General features: G+C 32.4%; 1 protein-coding gene across 2 annotated transcripts; it reads left to right on the top strand.

The window, feature by feature from the left end:
* The first annotated feature begins 21,783 nt into the window (after positions 1–21,783).
* On the top strand, positions 21,784–25,346 carry LOC126883879 (uncharacterized). Of its 2 annotated transcripts, none has more exons than XM_050649581.1 (5): positions 21,784–22,677; positions 22,745–22,917; positions 24,690–24,761; positions 24,821–24,887; positions 25,122–25,346. In XM_050649581.1, the coding sequence occupies exons 1-5, from the start codon at positions 22,598–22,600 to the stop codon at positions 25,168–25,170; spliced, it is 441 nt and encodes a 146-aa protein (XP_050505538.1). In that variant the 5' UTR covers positions 21,784–22,597; the 3' UTR covers positions 25,171–25,346. The 2 variants fall into 2 exon arrangements, with proteins under 2 accessions (XP_050505538.1, XP_050505533.1); XM_050649576.1 differs by having other exon boundaries at positions 21,792–22,677; positions 24,821–24,874.
* Positions 25,347–27,151: the final 1,805 nt, after the last annotated feature.

The following is a 27,151-nucleotide window of genomic DNA, read 5'->3' as shown; positions in this document are numbered from 1 at the left end:
ATTTTTTCCAATTATGGATAGATGGCGCTATAATCGGAAAAAAAGATTGGTGGAAATAGAAAATTAAATTAAAAAATGGAGAGTCCCACACTTTATGGAAAACTTATCTTAACTGTTTTTGGTTTTAGCACCTACGCTTCACAATCCAATAGGTCCTCATAACGTTCGAGTAACTGCAAATTTAGCATACTTTCCTCCCCTACTATGAGGATTTATTGATGAAAAACATGGCTAGTTGTTAAAGCCCATAACTTTTTATTTTCCAACATAAGCAAACGAATCGAAAAAGAAAATTTTAAGAAAGCCTAAGGCTATAATTGAGTTTTAATTTCAATATTTTATATATGCTAGAATATTCCATAGGGTGTTCCGAACTTAATGAAAAAAAACAGAGTATGATTGATACACCCGGTATAAAATGACATTTACCTGTCTAGCAACAATATTATTACACCGATATTCTTAAATAATAAGGCTATAACATACTAAAAGAATCACTCAAATCGGACAACAGGTTTAGGAAATTCAAGACATCAAACATGTTCCATTTTTAAGTTGTTCGGCTAATTTTGCCGGTGTGTGTATAAATATGAGTGATATAGAAGTGAATTCAGGAAGTGAAGACCAGTCTGAACCTGAAAAACGTTCTGGTTATATTCATCTCACACACGATACAAAGTAAATCGTGCTTAACGTATACAACGGTAAGTACTCGTTAAAAATACTCTTTATTTGGAGCGTCTAATGTATTTTAGGAGTGAAGGGAAGAATTTGTATTATTTGGATGAAACTTGGTTAGACACCCACGATATAGTTAAAAAATGTTAGACCGATGGTAGTAAAAATTGCATCACCAATGTTCCTCCCTCTAGAGGGAAGAGAATTTGTATTTTACATTGGGGGGAGAATCAGGATGGGTAGAAGACAGTACTTTGTTTGAAAAGTGGTTTCAGCAGCAATTACTACCTAAATTAAAAATAAATAGCGTTATTATTTTTAATAGTGCTCCATATCATTCTAGACTAAAGAGTAAAATTCCAAACACTAATTCAAACAAAGCTGAAATTCAAGGATTTTTATTAAGAGGAAACAGTAGCGATCAACAGGTAGCGAAAACGCGTTCCAAGATTGCGGCTGTAATTTTGAATATTTTTTCGAGATATTTGGCACACGTATTCGTAATATAATAAAAAATGGCGGTACAGAGCCCAATTTGAAAAATATATTAATATGTGGAAATTACTCTGTAATTAAATACAATATTAAAAAAACGAGCCTGTACCGCCATTAAGAAGAACAAAAAAATACACTTTCTTCAAATAAACTTTTTTATCCGATGCCTAGATTTTGTGTCATTTTGGAACTACTAAAATTTTTTATTTCATTAGTAGTTCCAAAATGACACAAAATCTAGGCATCGGATAAAAAAGTTTATTTGAAGCAAGTGTATTTTTTTGTTCTTCTTAATGGCGGTACAGGCTCGTTTTTTTAATATTGTATTTAATTACAGAGTAATTTCCACATATTAATATATTTTTCAAATTGGGCTCTGTACCGCCATTCTTTATTATATTATGAATACGTGTGCCAAATATCTCAAAAAGATATTCAAAATTACAGCCGCAATCTTGGAACGCGTTTTGGCTACCTGTTGATCGCTACTGTATCACCTTAATAGTCCCAGTAATGAAGCTTAAAATAGAAGAAAACCTCGCAATTTTTACAGAATGGATAGATTTAATTGAAAATTTGGGAATAAGTAGTGGATAGTCCAAGAATCAATATCTATATGATGCCGAAAGGCGCTTTTACTATGGGGGTGGTTGCCATCCCATCTCGGGGGTGGAAATTTTTTATTATATTTTGACCGGAAATGTTGGTAAAAACATTCATTCTAAGAAAAAACGTTCAATACATTTTTTTGATAATATTAATAGTTTTCGATTTATTCGCTATCGAAAATGTTATCGAAAAAAGCAATGTTAGTCAGTTTTCTGTTAATAACTCAAAAAGTTTTCCTTTTATCCAAACAACTTTGCTCAACTGAAATGCACCTTTTGAAAAAATAAACACAACCGTTTTTTTCTAATTTTTTTAAGACCAATAGTGATCGAGCTATACTTTATTATAATATAACTCTTCTTGAGTTATGGTAGCTCTTTTTCGTCAAATGCTAAATATTGTAGTTTCAAAGTCAAAAGACGGGAAAACTATTCATTTTCGAGGATAATTTGTTCAAACTAATTTAAAGTATTTCAAAATATCTATCTCTAGAAATAAAAAAAGTCTCTAGCTCAAAAATTAAGTAACTTATAATGAAAAGAATGTCAGTCCCTATTTTTTCAGCTAAAAAATGATCCGACACAACCCCCTAATCACCACCCTAATTTAGATTAGTCATTGACCTTATTTGGTCTTCTTTATTTATGTATTATTAATAGGTTCTAGAAGTTAACCGGCTTATAATGATTAGTTTAAAAAAAATGGAGTTAAAAGCTAATAACGAATTATTGTAGTTTGGTAAAAAAATGTTATTTTCTTCAGAATAAGAAAATTAGCATCAGAGATACGAAAAAATGTTTGAATATGAAAGTGTTGCTTATTTAATTCCTAAGAAGATGGTTTGCAAAAATGTTTCTACCTGAAAAATTGAGTGAGCTATTGATAATTAAAACTTGTAATAACATCAAAAACCACCTTTACCAACCCTTTCAAAGTCACCTCTTTTTGCGACTAAGGATTTTAAAAGGATTTAGTATAAATAGCCTTATAGATCTTATAAAAACCTACAAGATTCTTTTTACCGAACTTTCTAAGATAAAAAATAAAAAAGTTACGGTTAAAAAATCAATATATTTTTTTGAAAAAAAAAATGGAGAAATCCAATTGGAAGCATAATAATGAAAGTTAACGGTGGTTTGAGTCATTAGACTTATTCATTCTTCTTTATTTATGTATTATTAAGATATTCTAGAAATTTGACTGGCTTAGAATGATTAGTTTTAAAAAAAAATGGAGTTAAAAGCGAATAACAAATTTTCGTAGTTTGGTAAAAAAATGCCATTTTCTTTAGAATATAAAGATTAGCATCAGAGATACGAAAATATATTTGAATATGAAATTGTCAGATATTTAATTCCCAAGAACGTGGTTTAAAAACAATTTTTCTACGGTAAAAATTGAGTGAATCGTAAATGAATAAAATACCGAAAAACATTGATTTTTTCGATATAAAACTAACACTTTCGATAGCGAATAAATCGAAAACTGTTAATTTTATCAAAAAAATGTATAGAACATGTTTTGCTTGGAATGAATGTTTTTATCAACTTTTGCGGTCAAAATATAATAAAAAAGAATGTGTGTGTACTTTGTACGCACGTAAGAAGATATTCTTCTATTATATAATAGGTAATTTAAACGAAGTAAAAAATATACTTAAAAGGTTATTTGTACTTATTTTATTTAAAAATCAAACTAACTTTCTTATCTACCACTTTCAAAAAAGAAGAATATCTTCAAAAATTATATAATAATATACTTACAATCATAAAAGCTATAAAAAAAATAAAAAAATAATAACTTGCTTGGGGCTTGAACCAACTTCACGTCTACCGCGTCGTACGAAAGTTGACGCCATTTCAAACTGCACCAAACTCTCGTATACGTCATGTGGAAATATACACAAACTAAACGTTTACACCATAAATTTATATGAATTTAATAAAATTATTAGTTTGATTTTTGTCAAAATAAAATACAACAAAATATAGAGTAAGAAAACGATATATGAGATGAAGATTTGTAGAAAGTTTGTTCGTAATCCGATTATGTAAATTGTAGATTGCAAAAGGGGTCGATTGGCCCAGTTGACCTTACTACCCTGCGACCTATAAGATCTTTTGTGTATACCCTACATCTATATTTTAGTCCAAAAGGTCTAGGCTTCTAAGAAAGTCCATTATCCGTTTTGGAGCTAGGTTTGTAATCTGATCAGGATCAAGGAATACCTGTTCCAGATATTTATGGCGTTGCCGAACAATTACTCTGCAATTGCAGATAATATGTTCTGACGTCTCATCTGCCTCATCGCAGAATCTACATGTCCCACTGTCCAGTATGCCCATTTTACAGAGATGGTATCTGAATGAGCAGTGTCCAGTGAGAATTCCTGTGATTACTCTGAGATCAGATTTCTGAAGCTCTGAGTAATTTCGCGTAGCGGGCAGAGGGTCGTAATAACCTTTTTGCCTGTCTTTGGCCTGGAACATTTTTCCAGTAGGCTGCACTGAGTTCCTTTTCATATTTTCGAACTTCTTCCATTATGCGGCTTTTTGGTATGCAACAAAATGGTTCAGGTCCGATGAAAGGAGTACAAGCTCCTTCCTTTGCGAGACTATCGGCAATCTCATTTCCGACAATTCCTTTATGCCCTGGCACCCATAGCAACGTTAGTTTGTTGCGACTAGCCAGTTGTTTAAGGGATTGTTTGCAATTCCAGGCTATTTTTGACTCGTAAGTTGTGGACTTCAGAGCCTTCAAAGCAGCCTGACTATCAGATGCAATAAATATTCTTGCTGAGTTGAGGCCTTTTCTTAGGCACTCTTGAGCACAGAACTCTATTGCTTAGTGTTGCCGCGAGACGAGAAATGACGAGAAATGAGGTAAGTCTCGTCTCGTCTCGTTAACTCGAGACGAGATTAAGTTTAAGTCTCGTCCCGAGCAGGTTGAGTCTCGTCCCATCTCGTCTCGTCTCGACTAGTCTCGTCTAGTCCCGTCTAGTCTCGTCTAATCGAACTTAGTTATTAAATATACATACTATAGTGCAAAATTAAATATGTATCACCTACAATAACAATTACTTTAAGTGCCAAATAAAGGAAGTCCTTGAAGGTAAGTACCCACTTATTGAGCACTAATTATTATTTTAGTAAACGAATAAATTTTAAACGTACTTATATTATTTAATGTTATGTAAATCTTCTATTTGAATTTTTTCTAAATGTGTTTCTAAATAAGAATTTTAGAATAATCCGTTGTTTAAAATCTCTATTGTTCTGCCACGTATCTAAGTCGTTAGGAGACAGTAAAATTTATGGGCTGTTATTCTTCTTTTTCTTGTATCTCGAAACTCCTTTATGCCCCAGGGGACCATCGTGGTGGGATATTATTATTTACTTAAATACTAGTACTAGAATTTACCTTATTTTTGTCATTAACGTGATAATTGTCGAATGAGACAGGTTAAGTTCCTAAACTCTGTTTAGACGCGTGTGAGTGTGAAATCTAAAGTTTAAAATAAGAGCATTTATATTAGCTGTAATGAAACGAAGTACGAATACTGAAGCTGAAACAATTACGAAACGTGCTAAGACAAAGGTAGTAATGCCAGTAATGGATACTGCGAACGACAATGTCGAAGAACAAGATCCACATGCTGTGATCGGCGATAGTGATAGAGATCCAAATTTTGCGCCAGAGGATTATGAAACCACGAGTGTTTCTTCCAATTCCCAAGTATCAGTTTGTTCCTAAACTTCTACTTCTAAATCAGGTAACAAATTTTCTGGTCAGTCAGAAAAATTTAAAGAGTACTTTATGTATTGCTATGACAAATCCAAGGAAAAATATGCTGAGTGTCTATTATGTAAAGTACGCGGACAACATGTTCAGTTAAAAATGAAGTACTCAAACACTACAGGATTAAAGAGACATTTAAAAGCTCGACATAAAAATGAATACATTCAAATTTATCCAAATAATACCACAGGAGAAAGCGAAACCGAAGGAAAAGAATCTAGTTCATATTCAAATTCCAGACAGCAAACCATCACCAATATGTTCCGGGATTCTCAACAGGTGAGTAAATATTGTTTGTTTCTTTCGCTTTTTCACCATTTTATTTTGTTTCGTAATATTGTACCTATTACGATATATTTAGGTCATGAAACATTAAACGTGTTTAATTTAGTAGTTTTTTACTACCTCTTGAATATGACTATATTGTGAAATATTTTTGATAAAACATACATGACTAAGTAGATAGCTATATGTTTTTGTTCGTAACATTGTGTCATTTATCTCGAAAAGTATTGATTTTACGTACAAGTAGAATATTTTATATTTTTATTTTTAGAAATAATTTTTCACTCGTAAAGGGGCGTCGTTATAGGTAGAGTTGGGATTTTATGTCATTTTATGTAAATCACATATTTTGCATAAAACTAACCTTTAGTGAGTGCATATTATTTCGTGTGTGTACATAAAACGAATATTTTTTACTTTTTTAACATAAAATCACATTATTCATCCATAACAACCTGAGTTTATAAAAAAACTTTTCAGGCATCCCTTTATCTACTTAATATCGGTTGGGAATTACGAGTATTTCAAACCGTTACTCTGTGCCGAAAGGGACAGTTATTTATTATTATTTATCACGTCTCTGCACCTATTACTTTCTGTAGGTAATTAAATATTACATTATATAATACATTTAAGTATATTTTGGGTACCGACTAAAAATTTCCAGTTAAAATACTGAAGTCGCCGGTGTAATCGGTAGCGCTTTGATAATACGAGTTTATGACCGCCCACCCAAATAGAGATAACAGACAATTACGAGTATTTTTAAAAGGTATCTACTTGGAAACTCGAGGTAGGTATTTAAAAATTTTTATATTGACTGTTTATTGTCTCCTATCCAAGATCGTAGTTTCTTATTGTTCCCATCTGTGACAGTCTGATGAGTAAATCCATAAATACCTTTCCTTTCATTATTTGTCATTTATTGTTCAACAAATCAACAGCAACATTTTCCGACTACTTTTTTGAAGGGTCATATCTCTTAAAATAATCAAATAATCAAAAAATGTTTCAAGTAAAAAGTACTAAATTTTAGCTACAAATTATGTTTAAACTATTATTTTGTGTCTTAATTATTTTTTGAGATATAGCCGATTTTCTAAAACACAATCTTGAGTCACTTGTAAAATACGAGCGCATTTATAGACCAGGGAAATTGAAATTCTCAGAATAGACTCACTGATACAGGTATCTTAGTGAAGTGAGTTCTTCTTAGTGAATTTAGTTATAATAATATATGATATGTAAAATATGAAAAAGATTTTCTGTCACTTTTCACGCATAAACAATATAAATAAATTAGGACCTCGATTAGAGTTCAATAAAAATAATGTAGGTTAAAGCCAGTAAATTTTATTCAGTATTGAAATCAAATCTTTTTACTAAAAAAACATGCAAAAATCTTAAGCATGCGAGTTATCAAAATTATTTTTGTTGATTTGGTACTTAACAAATTAGAAACAAATAGTTTTTAAGATAAATATAGCTAACGCTGCTAAAACACAATACAAAAAATCAATTTGTTCCATATTCATACTTTTTGCAATAATTTTAACATTTAATTTATTGAAATATATATCTAGCACGCTGATTGCAATATCAGGATAAATAATTATTTAAAATATTTTTGCCTGACTTCGAAATAATCAACTTCACAGTACTAATCATACTTATACGGTTGTAAAAAACAATTTTTGTTATGTAAATATGTACTTATATTTATTTACTTATTGGTTTACAGCATAGTACCACAATCTCCAGAAATCAAGCTGAATTTGACGAAATGGTTGTCGAGTGGATAGCTGTAAAATACCTCCCTTTTAATTTTTTTGAGGATGAGTTCTCCCAAAAGATCTTTGGGTACTTGAATAACAAATTCGTTTTTCCAAAGCGTACATGTCTTAAAGCAAAATCTATTGATCGGTTTAATAAAATACAAGAATGTGTAATAAAAATTTTAAATTGTAATTCATCAAAAATATCTTTTACAATCGATGGATGGACATCAGTAGCCAACAAATCCTTTTATGGAATAACTGCTCATTTTGTGGACGAAAATTATATATTACAGTCTCTTGTTATTGACTTTGTTGCATCACATGGACACCACACTGGGAGGGATATAGCACAAATATTTCATTCTACGATACAAAAATACAATATTGTACAAAAACTTCAGGGAATTACTGTGGACAACGCAGCTGCAAATACTAGATTTATGTACGAATTATCCCAAATTCCAGAAACAGAAATTGACGTTACGTTCGATCCCGTGGATCAACATTTTAGATGTTTCGAACATATTTTAAATCTTGCTGTCCAAGATATATTTAAGATAGTACGAGACGAGCCTACAAACGAATGGGATGAAATTAACGAATCCGTCTCTAATTTGGAGGAAGATAATGATAAACCATTAACTAAATTAAGGCTTTTATTTTTAAAAATGAAAAGAAGTGAGCAGTGGCAAAATAAATTTAAAAGTTGTTGTGACGTAACAAACGTTAAATATTTAACAACGAATGTAGATGTTTCAACGCGCTGGAATTCGACAAATGATATGTTAGCTACTGCAATTAAATTGAAGCCAGCGTTGAATGCCCTTTGTGAAAATAATATTGAACTAAGGTCACTAAAATTACAAGAGGATGACTGGACAATATTTTGTGAAATACAGAAAATATTAAAATATTTTAAATCACTTTAACTATCCTTGGGCGGAGAGAATTATGTAACGCTACCATTAGTGATAATTGGTTTTAATATTCTACTAGACAAATTAGAAACAGAAATTTTTTCCAGGGACGCAAAAGTCGATAAAACGGCAATTGATGTTATGATACTGCTCGGTTTTTAGGCAGCTCGTGACAAATTGATTAAGCATTATTGTAAAACCAATTGGATTTATTGTGTGGTGTTACTATTAGATCCACGTCATAAGAAAGAGACCTTTTATTTGCCAAGTTGGGGTCAAGAACTTCTCAATTCATCGATGCACAAATTCAAACAAATTTATAAAAACGATTATTTCATATCACAATCAAGTAGTGCACCACAAAGTACTGAGAATTCTATCGACGATGATGAAGATTTTGACCTACACTGCCTTTTCCACAAGAAAGTACCCAATTCTGAATTAAACACTTGGTATACTGAATTAAATGAATATTTTAATACACCAAGGGCCCACAGAAATGTCGATATTGTGCAGTGGTGGAAGGAAAATAATAGTAGATTTCCAATGTTAGCGAAAATGGCTAGAGATTATTTTAGCATTACTGCTACCAGTGTTCCGGCAGAGAGATTATTTTCGAGAGCAGGTTTAACAATTAGAAAACATAGAAATAGATTGAGTGAGGAATCCGCTAGATGTCTATTGTGCATTAATTCATGGTGCAACAATAAACTTTACGAAACTATAAAAAAAAAGAGAAAGATATTTAAATTGAACGTTAATTTATAACTTAGTTTAGTGATTTTAATTATAGTTATACTTAAATAAAAAATATAATAATGTGTTTGATTTATCTTTTAGATTTGTATAGAGTGTACATTTTAGTGTTCAATGATTTTATACATTCTGTTTTCTTTTGTTTTTCGAAACACAAATTAAAAAATCATCTGCAATTTGTTTACATATTATTTATCTGCTATTCAATAAAGTACCGTGTAATCTTGCTAACTTTAGGTATTCTGCTACATTTTTCTGTTTGTATCTACTGTTGTCCAATTTAAGTTCTCATTGTCATTATTTTTCAAATTTACAATATTTTATATTATTATTGAACTATTTGACCGATATTTTTATACATATCATATCTATCTAATAATTTGAGTAGACGAGAGCTTTTACAACTAAATACCGACCACAGAATAGAAATCCTTTTTAATCTGTATACCGACGTTGTAAATAAATTCTAGGAAAGTGTTTAATATTAAAGGGATTATCCGTGCATCTATGGTCCTTTCGTATTATACCTGGGAATGGGTGGAAATACCGTGTTCTTTTCTCTTCCTGTACATAAAACATTACTATAATTGTTAAAAGATATAAATAAAACTCAAACATAATTTTAGGTTCAAACTGAGGGAGAATGTTTTATTATTATGTTAAAAATGATCAAAATTCAAAGGGAGTAATATTATTTAGCTTTCATAACTTACGCATTCCGCGTTCTGTTAATTTTCGACTGGAAGTACTTCCAGGTAACAAGAGTCTCGACGAGAGTCTCGACGAGAGTCGTTGTGAGTCTCGACCCGGCGAGAAGTGACGAGACGACACTGAGACTCACTCTCGTCCCGAAAAGTCGGGACGAGACGAGACGAGACGAGACTGATCTCGATCTCGACGGCATCACTACTATTGCTATTAGTTCTGCTTGACATATTGTTGGAGCATTTCCAAGGGCTGCGGATATCCTAATATTAGGACCTGTGATCCCTATTCCTACTCCTTCGTTTGTTTTTGACCCATCAGTATAGTAAGTGAGGGCACCTTTTGTGATTTGAGCGATTTCGTTTTCTGTCAACTCGCGGTCGTTAATAATAACATCTCAACACAACGATTATGTAAATTAAAGCATTGCCTACTAATAGGTAACTACATTATTTTGTTTACATATTCTAAATAGATAGGTATTGAAACTATTAAGGCCGCGTCCCACCATCAAATAATTTGATCAAACTGGTTTGAGCAAACTGAAAGTGACAGTTAGTGACGTCACATCCTGAGTGTTCATTGTGGATAATAATGAAAAATTTTGATTTTAAATAAAGTACAAACAAGTTAGACAACTCAATACAAAAAATTTGATCAAACTAGACTGATAGTGAGAGCACAGATTTTTAGAATTTCAAAAAAACTGCAATTGTGACGTCACTTTGACGTACTTCCTGAGTTTGCTCAAACTGTTTGATCAAATTATTTGATGGTGAGACGCGGCCTTCAGGTATTTCCAACTGAAACATTTAGAATTACGTACCTGCGACTTTTCAAAACTATTTAAAAAGTCACTATAATTATAAATTTGATTTTATTTCTGTCCACACATCAATAAAAACTAATATTATACAATATTTTTGTTTACCGATAACCTCCATATTGAACAAATATTGACAGATCATTTCAAAATTTCAACACCCAATCAGAGCCCGTATAACAACTAATACCATACTGTCGGTGTGCGAATGCGCGGGGATCAATCAAATTTTACCCTCAATCGATTCGCCGCTAAAGAAGAATATCTTTAAAAACTCCAACCCCGAGATGGGGTGGCAACCACCCCCATGGTAAAAGCGGCTTTCGGCATCTAGATTTTGACCCTTAGACTATCCACTACTTATTCTCAAATTTTCAAGCAAATCCATCCACTCTGTAAAAATTGCGAGGTGAAATGCTTAGGTTCCTGTACTATAAAACATGAAATATAGTTTATGGATTCTTACACAAAAAAAAAGAACTTGTAACTATTAAAATTAGTTAAATGTGAAAAAAATTACGTTATCGACAGGGTAGCTGAGATTTATGGCCATAAAGTATTAAGATTACCTCCTTACTATTGTGTACTGAATCCAATAGAATTGTTGTGGTCTCAATTAAAAAGTAATGTGGGGAAAAATAATAATTATCCTAAATCATTTTCGACTGTTGTAGATTTAATTAAGACCGAATGTAATAATATTACAGCAGATAATTGGAAAAAATGTATAGAGCATGTCAAAAAAATAGAACAAAAATACTTACAGTTCCAAAACATTATAAATAGAATAGTTATAGATTTAAACGATAGCGATGATAATGATACCGATTTAAATGTAGATGATAGTTAAGTTTAATTTTTTTTTTAATTTTATACTATGTTAAATATATATTTTAATATAAAAGTATTACTTCTATGTATTTTTCTTTTACTTTGTGGGATTGCCGTAATTTTGATCAAATGTATCAGTATATAAGTAAGTACGACCCTGTATAATACAACTATACCTAGAAAATCCGAAATAACTTGCAAAGAATAGTACAAGTTACTGGATAAATAAATCTAATTTTACAATGTCTTAACACTGGCTGTCCTGTGCAATAAAAAAAGGAAAAAGGTGGTATTTATGTACCTACCGCTATATAAAAGTAGGTATAGGTATTTACTTACAATACGCTTCGAATAAAAACAGCTTTTTAATAATAGTTCTACAAAATTCAATGTATCAATTTTGTCAATGGTCCTACTGCAATTTATTAGATAAATAAATATCATTTTTTATTTACACTTAAACTGGCTTGTATTTAACTGGCTTGTATTTAACTGGCTTGTATTTAACTGGCTTGTATTTATTAAATATTTAACCTTAAAAGTGTTTTAAAGATCCGTACAAAATGTACAATTATGAATTAAAGGTAGCCGAAAAATGAATGAATCGTCTTGCATTTAGACCAGGATTTTGTAATTTTGTAACAATTTAATATATTAACTTTCAATGTGTTTACTGAAAATAGACAAACACGTTCTAAATATTTATTACAATTTGTTGAAAACTGTATTGTCTAATGGATCCTAATGTTTGAAATTGGTCCACCTAACTTAGGGTAACCAAACGTCCCGAAAAAACGAGATTGTCCCGTTTTTTAACGATTTGTCCCGGGGTCCTGAAAAAGTCTCTCGGGACGCGTAAATGTCCCGTATTTGCGTTGGGTTGATTTTATGTATCTGACTTATTTTCTCTCTTTAATTCTTCTTTAATGTCGCCATTTGTTTTCATTCTTATTTCTCCCTCTCTTGTTACATTGTGGACCTGTATTGTTCTCATTGTTTTTCTTTTAAATTTCAGAAGGCTATCTTCCTCTTTCTTATCGTTGTTTCGTCGTCTAATGTTTTTGATCTCTTAGAAGTCGAAGTCTTTGTTTCCATTGATCTCCTTAGAAGTTGTTCCGTTGAAACTGATCCTTGGTCTGGTTTTCTTTAGGCTCACTGTCAGCATATGTCTTAATCTTTCTGAGATTCCAACATTCTCTAGCTTCTCCATCATTTTCCAAATCTATGAATATTAGGTGCGTTTTTCTGTTGTATTCTTTTGATTTGTGAATGATTTGCTCCATTGTAGGTATGGTATTAATCGTCCCGTTTTGATATTCTCGTAATATTCGTTCAACGCATGATTTAAGTCTCATGTTTAGTATGTTTGCGAGAATTTTATATTATATGGTGTTTAGTTAAGTAATTTCTCTGCAATTCTGGCACTCCTCCCGATCTCCTTTTTTTATACAGTGATGAGGGCGCTAATAACCGGCAAAATAACGCAAAAGATGGAAAACACATTAAGTTGTGAGATAAAACCTATACATTCTACTTAATATTTCTCACCTTTAGACCCATCGGACGAGTTTGGCAACTGCCACTGTGAGAATGAGAGTTTTAGTTGGCAGTTGGCATACTCCTCTGATACGTCGAAAGGTGGGAAACAAGAAATAGAATGTAAGTTTATAGATTTTTATCGCTAAATCTCCCACCACCACTAGGTTCATTTCTTTTTATCTCACAACTTAATATGTTTTTCATTTTTTGCGTTATTTTGCCGGTTATTAGCGCGCTCATCACTGTATGTAGGTATTACTATAATATCTGTGTTCAAATCGTCTGGTAATCTGCTTTGACCATATTTGTTGTAATAGCTGGTTTATTTGTTTATGGAATTTTCTTCCTCCGTATTTATTAATTCCACTGCTATTTCATCTTCTCCTGATGTTTTTTCGTTTCCTAGGATTTTAATATTTGTTTTTTTTTTCTATAAAAATTTCTACTTCGTCGTTATCTTCTACAACCTTACTTTTTCATCGCAGTGTGTTTCCTTCATAGTAAATAGCATTTTTTTGTAATATTATTCCCATATTATGCTGATCTGTTTGTCTTCAAATACGGTTCCTCTTTTTTGGTTTTTTAGTCCTCTTGTTTAAATGCTGGGCGTATTTTTTGTTGCTCTGACTTTTTTGTAAAATTATTTTATTTTATAGTTTGCTCTGTCTTTTTCAATATCTATCCTCCAGCGAAACCAGTCATTTTTCTTCTTTTTATGTATTGAGTTGGCTTTGTTTCTCGCTATTTTGTATTCTTCCCTCCTTGGCAGTGGAGCACTCAGAAGGTGGGGGTTTGGGGGTTAAACCCCCTTTCCCCCTGGGCATATGAAAAATATAATTATGAATAATCGTAGGAAAATTTAACTTGTCTTTCACAAACAATACAAATAAATTTCGGTGCCCAAGCCAACCCCCGCCCCCCCCCCACCCCACAGAAAAATTCTAGATGCGCTACTGCTCCTTGGATGTGTCCCGTTTTTTCAAGTTTATGATTTGGTCACTCTAACTTAACTTCCCTTTTAGCTTGGTCATTTAATATATCTGATTTTTGCTGTGTGCGTTTCGGTTCAATAAATTGAGCAATTTCTCCTTCATTCTGTGATTGAATGAGAGTTTTTTCCCCATTGTCTTGGTGGTACAAGAAATTTGGTACTCTCCCCTGTGGTTCATATAATATCTATACCAACTGCACATGCTCACACAGGCTGTTCTTTACGGTACACTCTACACTGTCACATTTGTATTTGTATACATGTATGCAAATTTTACATAAAGTACAATTACGTCCACAAACTTGCGTTAACTCTATAATCATCAAGTTCTTTGGAAGATTTTAGCAAAATCTTCCCAAAAAACTGATGGTTTATAGCTATATGGTTTATAGCTAAAGCGTTGATTGAGGTATTGGGTGGCCACTCAATACCTCAATCAACGGCTAAAGCAAATGTACCGCACGTCCGCACCTATGTTATTTTAAATTTCTTAATAAAACTTCCTAAATAAAAAAGTTTTCTATCTCCTGCAAAGTTGACTAAATTACCTTATTAGCTCAAATGTAGGGTCGTCTTAACTATCCTACACGATATAGAAAGAAAAATGCAAAATTTTTTCCATTTCCATTCGATTCTTGAACTCTGTTTTTGTTTTAAATTTAGTCTATGGAGCATTGCACTTTTTAAGTTTTTTATTGTTGAAAATTCTATCTTCTTCTTTACTTGCCGTCTCGGTTTCGAAGTTTGGCTATCATCATTGCTATTTGTACATTAGATATAGATGAACCGAACAGATTTGGAGTTACAACCAAACCACTCTCTTAAATTCCGCAGCCAAAACATTTTTCTTCTCCTTATACTTCTTTTTCCTAGAATTTTTCCCGAGATTATGTTTTCTCATTCTTCTGAGTACCTCTGCATTTGTTATTTTATCGGTCCAGGGTATTTTCTATATTCTTCTATAAATCCAAAGTTCGAATGCTTCTATTTTGTTGCAGCAGTACTGATTCATAGTCCATGTCTCTACACCATAGAGAAGGATTGAATGAATACTATAACATTTTACTGGACGTATTTTTAGTTCTAAGCTCAAGTCTCGACTGGTTCGTATTTTTTGATATTCATAAAAGCGCTTCTCGCTTTCTCAATTATTGTGATTTCCTTCGTGTAATCGTTGTTTTCATTTACGTGTGTTCCTAGATAGTTATATTTGTCAACTCTTTCAATCTGCTCATTTTTGATTTAATTTTAATTAAATGACAATATTATACATTTTTGAAATATACGTGACATCCTTAGTTTACTGTAAGGTTACGCCACTGACTTTACTAATTTGATTTTTAGGCACTAATATTTTTATTTTGAGTTGACTTTATTTATTGTTAATAACTTATATCTAAACAAATAAAAAACACTGGTAAAAGTAAAAGATGGTTTTGCTTATTTTCGATTCAGAGGGATGCACAATTGCTGTACAGCTGTTTCTGCCATTGCAGGCTTCCTCAACAGCGCTAGCGTGCACACCTCTAAATCGAAAAACAAGTTAGCCCATCTATTTAAGGAAAATTTCAAAGATCATTGAAATCTCCATTGGGATGCGATCCAGCGACATCTCTTAAACAAACTGAAAAGTCTCCAATGCAGAATTCACCATCATAATAAAATTAAAATGGTAAATAGTTATTTCAATCTGAAACTTTTCTTGTTGAAAGTTTTCTAAGTATTTACAATTTATAAGACAGCAGACGACGAATACAGACAAACAAAAAGGACTTTCTACTATTGGACCAAGAGCTAGCAACGTCGGGAAAACAGTGATTTTAAGACACTTGGTTTTTTAATATATTATTCCCTATGCTTCCTTGAACACCTTACCGCCCATCTGGCTACTGAGACAGGTTGCGTTCATTACTGCGCAGTGCACCTGTATAGGTAAATATATCGAATTTAAAATTATTTTAAGACGAAAAATTTTTTTGCCATTACTTTTTAAACATTATTAGAAATATGAATTATAATTGCCAGGCATTTCTGTGGTTGCTAAATATGCGCCAGACGCTATTTTTTATAAATAATAATTGAAAAATTTAAGTCATTTTAGTATGTCTGAAATTTTAATATGATATTATTTACACATAAATAAATGCAAAATTAATTTGCCAGGCATTAATTCGGTTGCATTCATCAGCCAGATGGATTTAAAATCATAAAAATAATGTGTATTTTCAGCAAAACGATCGCTGCTTGGGTTAAGAAACTAGACAAACAAAAGATACGACAATTTTGGGGGTGAATGTTGTCCGCACATGTTATTAAGATGGTCAGTCACAGTCGCAATAAATTCACAGTTTGTTAACGATTCTTGTCGAGTTTCTATTTAGTGAAAAGTAATTGTGATACAATATAATGGCAAATAAAATACAATGTGTGTTTTGCAAGGAAAAAAAAAACGAGAATATAATAACTTTTGTGGATGAAAAACTGTTAAAGTGTAAAGAAGTTTTGAGTGCGCGTATGAAATACAATTTAAAATATAATAATGTACAGTTACCATTTAGCAACCACAGAAATGTCTGGCAATTATAATTCATGTTTCTAATAATGTTTGAGAAGCAATGACAAAAAATTTTTTGTCTTAAACTAATTTCAAATATATTTACCTGAATCTTTTGTTTGTCTTATTTCTTAACACAGCCAGCGTACGTTTTGATGAAAATATATATCATTTTAAATGATTTTAAATCCATCTGGCTGATTACTGCAACCGAGTTAATGTCTGGCAAATTAATTTTGCATTTATTTATGTGTTAATAATATAATATTAAAATTACAGACATACTAAAATGATTTACATTTTTCTATTATTATTTATAATAAATAGCGTCTGGCGCGCATTTAGCAACCACAGAAATGTCTGGCAATTATAATTCATGTTTCTAATAATGTTTGAGAAGTAATGACAAAAAAGTTTTTTGTCTTAAACTAATTTCAAATATATTTACCTGAATCTTTTGTTTGTCTTATTTCTTAACACATCCAGCGTACGTTTTGATGACAATATACATTGTATATCATTTTAAATGATTTTAAATCCATCTGGCTGATTACTGCAACCGAGTTAATGTCTGGCAAATTAATTTTGCATTTATTTATGTGTAAATAACATAATATTAAAATTTCAGACATACTAAAATGATTTAAATTTTTCATTTATTATTTATAAAAAATAGCGTCTGACGCATATTTAGCAACCACAGAAATGCCTGGCAGTTATAATTTATATTTCTAATAATGTTTAAAAAGTAATGGCAAAAAAATTTTTCGTCTTAAAATAATTTTAAATTCGATATATTTACCTGTACAGGTGCGCTGCGCAGTAATGAACGCAACCTGTCTCAGTAGCCAGATGGCCGGGAAGGTGTTCGAGGATTCATAGGGAATAATATATTAAAGAATCAGCTGTCTTAAAATACTTTCTCGAAAACGTTGAGAGCCATTTAGACTATAGCGTCTGGCACGTATTTAGCAACCACAGAAATGTCTGGCAATTATAATCCATATTTATAATAATGTTTAAAAAGTAATGGCAAAAAAATTTTTCGTCTTAAAATAATTTTAAATTCGATATATTTACCTGCACAGGTGCGCTGCGCAGTAATGAACGCAACCTGTCTCAGTAGCCAGATGGCCGGTAAGGTGTTCTAGGAAGCATATGGAATATTATATTAAAGAATCAGCCGTCTTAAAATAGTTGCTCGAAAACGTTGCTAGCTCTTAGACCATATATGCAGTCACATTCCGTTTTCATTCGTCTAGGACAGCGATACTCAACCTTTTTCTTTCCTGGGCCACATAGTAGCTATTGCCACAGCTTGCGGGCCGCAATCAAGATGAAGTAGTATACAGGGTGTTTCATTGGGAAACGGAAATACTTGAATGGTGAATAGAGGTAAATGAGGCGGTTCTAGACATATTAAATTTATTGCTCCACCGACTTTATAACCGAGTTACAGGGTGTTTTATCTATTTTGCCCATTTCTTTCTGGACCCATAACTTTATAACCACCTTGTATATTTTTTGATATTTGGTACACATATGTCACATTTAGAACCCAAACCACCCAACTACTAATCAGAAGAAAAATCCAGATTCGGATTAAACAAAATTATAAATCCATTGTGACCTTGAAACAACATCCTGTATATTGAAATTTTCAAAACCCGTTTTCACATTTGGAAAGAGCTTTAATGGAGCTTCCATTTTTTCCGCAGACAATTCAATGACTTTAATTTTGAAATTATGTCGAAATTTTTAAGAACTCGACCTTTCAAAACAAAAATTTCGATACAATTTCAAAATTAATGTCATTAAATTATCTGCGCAAAAAATTGAAGCGAGAATTAAACTTAGTTTTTGTGCTCGTTTCAAATGTGCAGACGAATTTTGAAAATTTTAATATAGAGGATGTTGTTTCAAGGTCACAATTATTTTAACTTTTTTTATTAATCTGGACCTGAATTTTTCTTGTGATTACTAAATGGGTCATTGCAATGTAGTAAATAAGTATTGATTATTTTTAAAATGAGTATTTGTTCATTAACTTTAATAATTTATTATTAAAAGTTAATAATACCTTGCTTTTAAATCAGAGTTCTTAAAAATGTAAATATAATTTTAAATTAAAGTCATTAAATTGTCTGCCTCATGCACAAACACGCCTCAAACACAACGGCACACTATCAAATAATTTGAAAAACACGTGGAATTTGACAAATAATTTGATCATAGGGCCCTTCAGTTAGCTTTCGGGTCGCATAAAAAAGGCTAGTGGGCAGCATGCGGCCCGCGGGCCGCAGGTTGAGTATCACTGGTCTAGGAAAAGGACAGAATTGTGAAAACCGCAGATTAAGGATGTACCAGAAAGAACTTTCAACAAGAAAAGTTTCAGATTTAAATAACTATTTATTATTTTCATTTTATTATGATAGTGAATTCTTCATCTGAGACTTTTCAGTTTGTTTAAGAGATGTCGCTGGATCGCGTACCAATGGGAATTTCAATGATCTTTGAAATTTCCCTTAAATAGATGGGCTAGCTGTTTTTAGATTTAGAGGTGTGCACGCTAGCGCTGTTGAGGAAGCCTGCAATGGCAGAAACAGCTGTCCAGCGATTGTGCATCCCTCTTAATAAAAAACAAGCAAACCGTGTCTCCATAGCTGATTGTGTTACCCAAGACCTCGATATGACCAGAGGAATCTCATCAGTATTAACATCAAGTTTGGTCGTGTGTGTGAATTGAAAAACCCGCAGCCGAGAGTCGGTAAGGTACTGCGTTTAGAAGATAGCGGTCGTTGTTGTACCTGGTGACTAAGAGATCCGCTTCCGAAAACGCAAATTATGAGAGCATTTGGTTCGCGCTATCATCATTAAGACACTCCGTGTGCAACTATAACATCAGGAAGTTAGTCTTACCCAAATAGACCATAGATCGGAGAACCTTGATTGGAAGATCGTAAGAGGTATGATAGAAATGATTTTTCAAGAGGCGGGCGTACAAATTACCGTGTGTTGCTTTAATCCGATGGGATTGTGTTCTTAGAAAACCGTGGACTGTTAATTCTTCCTCCGAGGCTTAACCTGTCGCTGCCACCAAAAAGAGATGCCGGAAATTTTTTGATTGGAACGGCCAGAGCTAAGAGGGGGCAGTGTAACGCAAATGCGCGTTATTCCAGCTCTGCAACTCTGCAGTTCTGGTCTATCTTCGGCGCGCTACGGGAACCAAGCGGTGCGGACTATAAGAGGAAACCCCGAACGAGGGCAGAGCAGTTATTACTAGAATTCCGTGTGATTATAACCGTTTGAAATAAATTGTATATTTGTAAATGAATTAGTAATATAATAAATAAATAAATATTGCAGTCAGTAAATAAAAATAAATATGGACCCAAATTGATTAATTACAAACAACATTGTAAGTAGAAGCAATTCATTCTACTATTCAGTCCCTAACATATTCCCATTTTCAAGATAATATCCCAGTAATAATATTCAAATTGCGCTGTTTATATCCAGCTGTAAATAGCATGTGTGCTACTGAGATCAGCTTACCCAACAGATTCGTAGATTTAGAATTGTGGTGGTTGGATTGTATCGACCCGATAACACTACATCTGCTATATCTCCAGATTTCAGTTTAAATTAATATAAATATGGTAATTACAAACAATGAATGCATGAAATAATTCTTGTCTCGTTGTTACAGACCTGGACCCCGCGTACCAAAAAAAGTTGATTAACAGCAAGCTGAAAATTTGTTAATAGCTTAACGTTGTCTAGTCGGACAAACTTTGATGTACGGGAACACTGGAACAGGGGAAGTTTTAATTGGGAACAGTTTAAAAATTTGGAACGTCAGATTACGAACACGATCCATGTATTTTGTCGGACAGAACATCCAATTGATTTGTTACCCTTTCATTAAACTCTCATGCAAAAATCAGACTGCTATTACTAATCAACATGATTCCTGTCATTTCACATGTTCTTCGTGTTCCACTCATTAAAATACCCAGTTAGTGATAAACGCCATGATTTTTGCATGAGAGTTTAATGAAATGGTAACAAATCAATTGGAAGTTCTGTCCGACAAAATCCATGGAACGTTTTCGTAATCTACGTTCCAAATTTCTAACCTGTCCCACAATTAAAACTTACCCTATTCCAGTGTTCCCATGCATCAAAGTTTGTCCGACTAGACTCCGTTCAACTATTAACAAATTTTCAGCTTGTTATTAATCAACTTTTTTTTGGTACGCGGGATCCAGGTCTATTAGTCCTCTCATGTTCTTAACATTTTCTGTCAAAGAAATATTCATTTAGAGAATTGACGATTAATCCTACAGTTTGAGGACCTTGTAAGTATAAGTTATACGAATCGTATAAGAGTATAAGTTATACGCGTCCCTAAAGTGTAGGATATACATATATATATATATATATATATATATATATATATATATATATATATACGCGAGCAACGCACCATGCGAGTCCCGATATATCCAGCAGACCACCCGAGACCCACCATAACCAAAGTGTATAATTAGATTTTTATTATAGAAAAATAAATAATATAATATGAACTTTTATGGGCCCCAGAGAGGGGTAAGAAAAATCTTTTAGTTTAAAAAATCTATACCGAACATACCGTACGAGTCCCACTTACAAGTCAAAAGGACATGCGAGTCCCGCCAGTTATACATGGCACACTCAGCAAACAATATGAGACCCAGCGATGTTGCCACAACGCTGGGTCTCGTATTGTTTGCCGAATCTTTTAGGTACTTCCCCGGTTTTTATATTTCACCTCGAATTTAACAGTTTTGTTTCAGCGGTTGTTATTTTAATTCTTGTGAATAGTAAGGGCGGACGTAAAATAGTGGTTTTAGGCACAAGGATAAATATTAGGTACCTATGGAAAATAGATCGAAAAAAATTGATGCTATGAAACCAGAATTATTTGACGATTTAGTTACAGCCACAAAAGTAATTTCGGGATTTAGCAATTCCGATAAAAGCTTTAAATCTTCTTCATTAGCACTTCATATGGGTACCACTTTAAAACAAGTATGCGATATAATTAATCGAACGATTTTAAAAAAATCCCCACTCTTTACCTTTAAAAACCCTAATGAGGAAAAAAAGCATTCGAGATTTAAAACATTATTAGAGACCAGTTGGGCCAATGAAATTTCTTCATTGGCCCTTAAAACAATGAAAGAACGGCAATGGGAAAAACTCCAAATACTGCCGGTGACAAGTGACGTAATTAAGTTTAATAATTTTGTCAAAAATCAGGTTAAAGACAGTGCCAAAAAATTAAACAAACTTTTAGAAAAGGAGGGGAAATAAAATGACAAAAATAATTTACTTCCTTTATATAAAACCTTAGCAAAAGGAATAATGGCCCTTCTTTTAATACTAAATAGAAAACGCATCGGTGAGATTCAATACCTTGAAATTTCTACTTACAAAAGATCATTTGCGGACCCCAGTGTTCAAAAAGAAATTGCTAAAAGTTTAACTGTTTCAGAAAAACTATTGTGTAGAAACTTTAGAAGAATTATTACAGGTGGAAAAGGTAGCAAACCTGTAGCTATTTTAATTTCTCCTTTTTTAAACGAGAAAATTGAGCTGATGATTAAAATAAGGGAAAAAATAAAATAAATTCCAGAAGATAATAAATACATATTTGCAAATCCCAATTCGTCGAAAGGTTGGTTTCATGGAATAAGTGTAATTAAACAATTTGCAAAAAACTGTGGGGCAAAGGATCCCAACTCTCTAACTTCTACCAAATTTCGAAAACAGACTGCAACAATTTTACAGATTATGGACATTAATAATACTGACATGGAACAATTAGCCACTTTTATGGGTCATACAAAGAAAACCCATGAAGAATGGTATAGGTAAGCCAATCTTGTTAAAATGGTTTATTATTATATTAGCATAATTAATAGTTGTAATATTTTTTAGACTTCCTCAAGATCTATACCAGACTGCAAAAATAGCCAAACTAATGATCGCTTTAAATAAAGGTGATGTTAATATTTACAAAGGAAAGAGCTTAGACGATATCAATATAGAAGAAAATGACTACTTGGAAATTGAAAACATAGAAACAGAAGTAAATGAAATAAATGAAAAAGGTAGGATTAGTGTACTTGCATTGGTAATTGCCTAAAATTTAATAATCCATTTTTTAGAATTAACAGAGCCTACTCATTCTTGGAGTCCTAAAAGTAATTTTAGCGATGTAATTGACGAAAAGATTGAACAAGTATAGTATAGTTGATCCAAAAGATGACATAACCCAGACATCCAAAGTGAAAGTTATCCTTCAACACCAAATTATTCTATATGGTCCACACAATGTCCAGAAAAAAGTCACACCATTTTGAGCGTCGGGTTTGGGGGGAGAGGGGGGAGAAATCGGTAAATTCGTAGTTTTTTAAGTTTTTCGAAAATATTTCAAAAACTATGCGGTTTAGCATGAACAACCTTCTATACAAAATTGTTCTAAATTAAATTTGAAATAAAAAAGGCTCTATGCATAATCTTTCTAAAATGAATGGTTCCAAAGTTACGGAGGTAGTATAGTATAACTGGTCCAAAAAAGGCCTAACCCAAACATCCAAAGTAAAAGTTTTCCTCTAACACCAAAATGTTCGATATGGTCCACATATTGTTCAGTAAAAAGTTACACCATTTTGAGCGTCCGGTTTGGGAGGGAGATGGGAGAGAAGCCGGTAAATTAGTAGTTTTTTTGGGTTTTTCGTCAATATTTCTAAAACTGTGCTTTAGCGTAAACAATACTATATACAGAAATGTTCTACATGAAATTTAAAATAAAAAATGTTCTATACATAATTGTTATACAATCAACGGTTCCAGAGTTACGGAGGGTGAAAAGTCGAGGTTTTCGATACTTTTTATATTTTTTGGGCAATATTTATGATACAACTATACCAAAAACCCAGACATCCCAAAGTGAAAGTTATCCTCCAACACCAAATTGTTCTATATGGTCCATATAATGTTAAGAAAATAGTCACACCATTTTGAGCGTCGGGTTTGGGGGGGGAGGGGGGGAGAAATCGGTAAATATAAAAACTATCGAAAACCTCCACTTTTCACCCTCCGTAACTCAGGAACCGTTGATTTTACAACAATTATGTATAGAACCTTTTTTGTTTTAAATTTTATGTAGAATATTTTTCTATAAAACATTCCTTACGCTAAAGCACAGTTTTAGAAATATTGACGAAAAACTTAAAAAAACTACTAATTTATCGAATTCTCCCCCATCTCCCCCCCCCCCAAACCGGACGCTCAAAATGGTGTAACTTTTTACTGAACAATATGTGGACCATATAGAACAATTTGGTGTTGACGGAAAACTTTTACTTTAGATGTCTAAGTTAGGCCTTTTTTTGGACCAATAATACTATACTACCTCTGTAACTTTGGAACCGTTCATTTTAGAAGGGTTATGCATAGGGCCTTTTTTATTTCAAATTTAATGTAGAACAATTTTGTGTAGAGAGTTGTTCATGCTAAACCGCTTAGTTTTAGAAATATTGACGAAAAACATAAAAAACTACGAATTTGCAGATTTCTCCCCTCTCTCCCCCCCAAACCCGACGCTCAAAATGGTGTTACTTTTTTCTGAACATTATGTGGACCATATAGAACAATTTGGTGTTGGAGAATAACTTTCACTTTGGATGTCTGGGTTTGGGTCTAACTAAACCATACTACTAATAAAAATGGTAGGTAAAAGATTATTATAAACGAAGTCTTAAAAAATCATTATAATAAATGTTATAAATAAATAAAAAAAGGTGAGTAGCTCCTAACCCTTAAAAGCAGTTTTCTACTTAAAAGTAACAAATAAATAATAATTATTATTAATTTGCAGAAAAAGTTTCGTCGAAGGGTAAAAGAAAGTTATTTACCGATGAAATGACGCATCCAATGCAAAATAATAAAGGTAAAGAAGTTTTAATAAGAGTATATCGAAAAAATGCATGTATTATTTTATTTCTTTAGTTACAAAAAGAAAGGAGGTGCCAACTACTGAAAAAACCGAAAGCACTTCAAATGGTAATTTCTTTAGGTAACTATTACTCTGCTACTCGTAATACAATTGTTTTAATTTAATAATATATTTATTACCTAATAGGATTTAAAAAATATTTATTCGTAAATAACTCTATAATTTTATTTTTAAAAGGACAATTACCTGTTTTTGTTAAAATTAAAAATGCTTTCCAAATTATATAACTAATTTAGGGCATATTTTTTGTATTAATTTTTATGTATTATTTTTTTATGTATTCACTTTTTTTAGCGATTGCAAGGCACCGATGGACCGAAAAGGACAAACAAACTATGCTTAAATACTTTACAAGATTCATAAAAGAAAAAAGGGTTCCGAAAAAAGCAGACGTACAGGAATTTAAAAAAAAAACTGGAGAAAACTTTAAATCAATTGATTGGGTAAAAATTAAAACGTTTTTTTACAATTCTTAGTGTAGTTTTTGTGAAGCTTTTTATTAAATAAAGTGTTTCTAAACATTTGTGTTTTAATTCGATTTTGTTTGATATATATTTTTCGGTAAAAATTCATTTAATCTAGCAAATCAGATTTTTAACAAAACTATGATTAATTAAATAGTATCTTATATTATATAAAATTATTGTGTCATAAAGTACGTTCCCAAACTCCTCTAAAACGGTTCGACCGATTCTTATCCCCCTAGATGATAAGGGTTGTCCACCCCTAAAACATTTTTTTGGACTTGTATTTTATTATCTTTTTATAATGTGGATTAAAAAATACATACAACTTTAAATTTTTTCATCGCACAAACGTTTATTTTCCAACTTAACGGTATTAAAGAATGGCGGGAGCCCTTCTTTAATCCAATACAAAATCCCACCGAATACAACCAATACGTAATCAATAATCTGGTGAAAAGTAGCCTGCTGACAAAATATAATCAGTCCCGCGATTCTGTTTCTCGGCTACACGATTTACGCCGTCTTTAAATATGGCGGAGGACAGTCGTTCTTTTGGAATCGCGGCCCTGGCTAAAATAAAGTTCAAATGAAATTTCTTTCTTCTTCTTCTTCTTCAGGTGCCATCTCCGCTACGGAGGTTGGCAATCATCATAGCTATTTTAATTTTTGAGGCAGTAGCTCTAAATAGTTGTTTCGAGCTGCATCCAAACCACTCTCTCAGGTTCTTCAACCATGAAATTCGTCTTCTTCCGATGCTTCTTCTGCCATCTATCTTTCCCTGCATTATGAGTCGTAGGATACCATACTTCTCGCCCCGCATCACATGTCCGAGATACTGTAGCTTCTTTTCTTTAATTGTAAGTTCAACTTCCTTTTCTTTACCTATTCTTCTCAGTACTTCATTGTTTGTAACTCTATCTACCCAGGAAACCCTCATAATTTTTCTATAGGTCCACATTTCAAAGGCGTTAAGTCGTCTCATTGTCTCTACATTTAACGTCCATGATTCCACTCCATAGTATAGAACACTGTAGACGTAACATTTTGTTAGGCGTACTTTAAGAGCTAATGTTAAATCTTTGCTACATAGGACCTTTTTCATTTTTATAAAATTAGAACGTGCTTTTTCGATTCTGACTTTTATTTCTGCAGTGTAGTCATTATTTTCTGTTATAAGTGTTCCTAGGTAAGTGTACTTTTTTACTCTTTCGATCTGCTGGCCCTCTACTATCAAGATTTCGTTAGTATTATGGTTGTTTTTACTAATTTTCATAAACTTCGTCTTTTTGATATTGAGAGAGAGTCCGTACTCCCTACTACACCTTACTATTTTACTCATGAGTCTTTGCAGGTCTTGTAAACTATTTCTTTAGTAAATTATAACAAAGCAATGTTGCCGGGTTTTGGGTCTCGCATATTATGTTTGATCAATCTGGGTCTCGGATGGACATACAGCTTACATACAGTCTACCTGTGCGCCGCCTATGGTGCGTTTCTATGAACTAAATTCCATATATATTGCGATAGCAAACAGACTTCCGAGTCCAAAAAAAAATTTTTGTTGATCAGTTTTTTTGATAAATTGGACCTTCTGCAACCGATATACACGATAAAACCATGCGAGTCCCGCTGAAGGGTCTCGCATGGTCAAAACGGGTCTCGGACGGTGCGCAGCATATGGCAAAATGGGACTCACATGGCCGGTGTGTACGTCTATATATATATATATATATATATATATATATATATATATATATATATATATATATATATATATATATATATATATATATATATATATATATATATATATATATATATATATATATATATATATATATATATATATATATATAT

The sequence above is a fragment of the Diabrotica virgifera genome, chromosome 1 (assembly GCF_917563875.1).
Source record: "Diabrotica virgifera virgifera chromosome 1, PGI_DIABVI_V3a".
Lineage (NCBI taxonomy): Eukaryota > Metazoa > Arthropoda > Insecta > Coleoptera > Chrysomelidae > Diabrotica > Diabrotica virgifera.
This window is presented reverse-complemented; position numbering and strand designations above follow the sequence as displayed.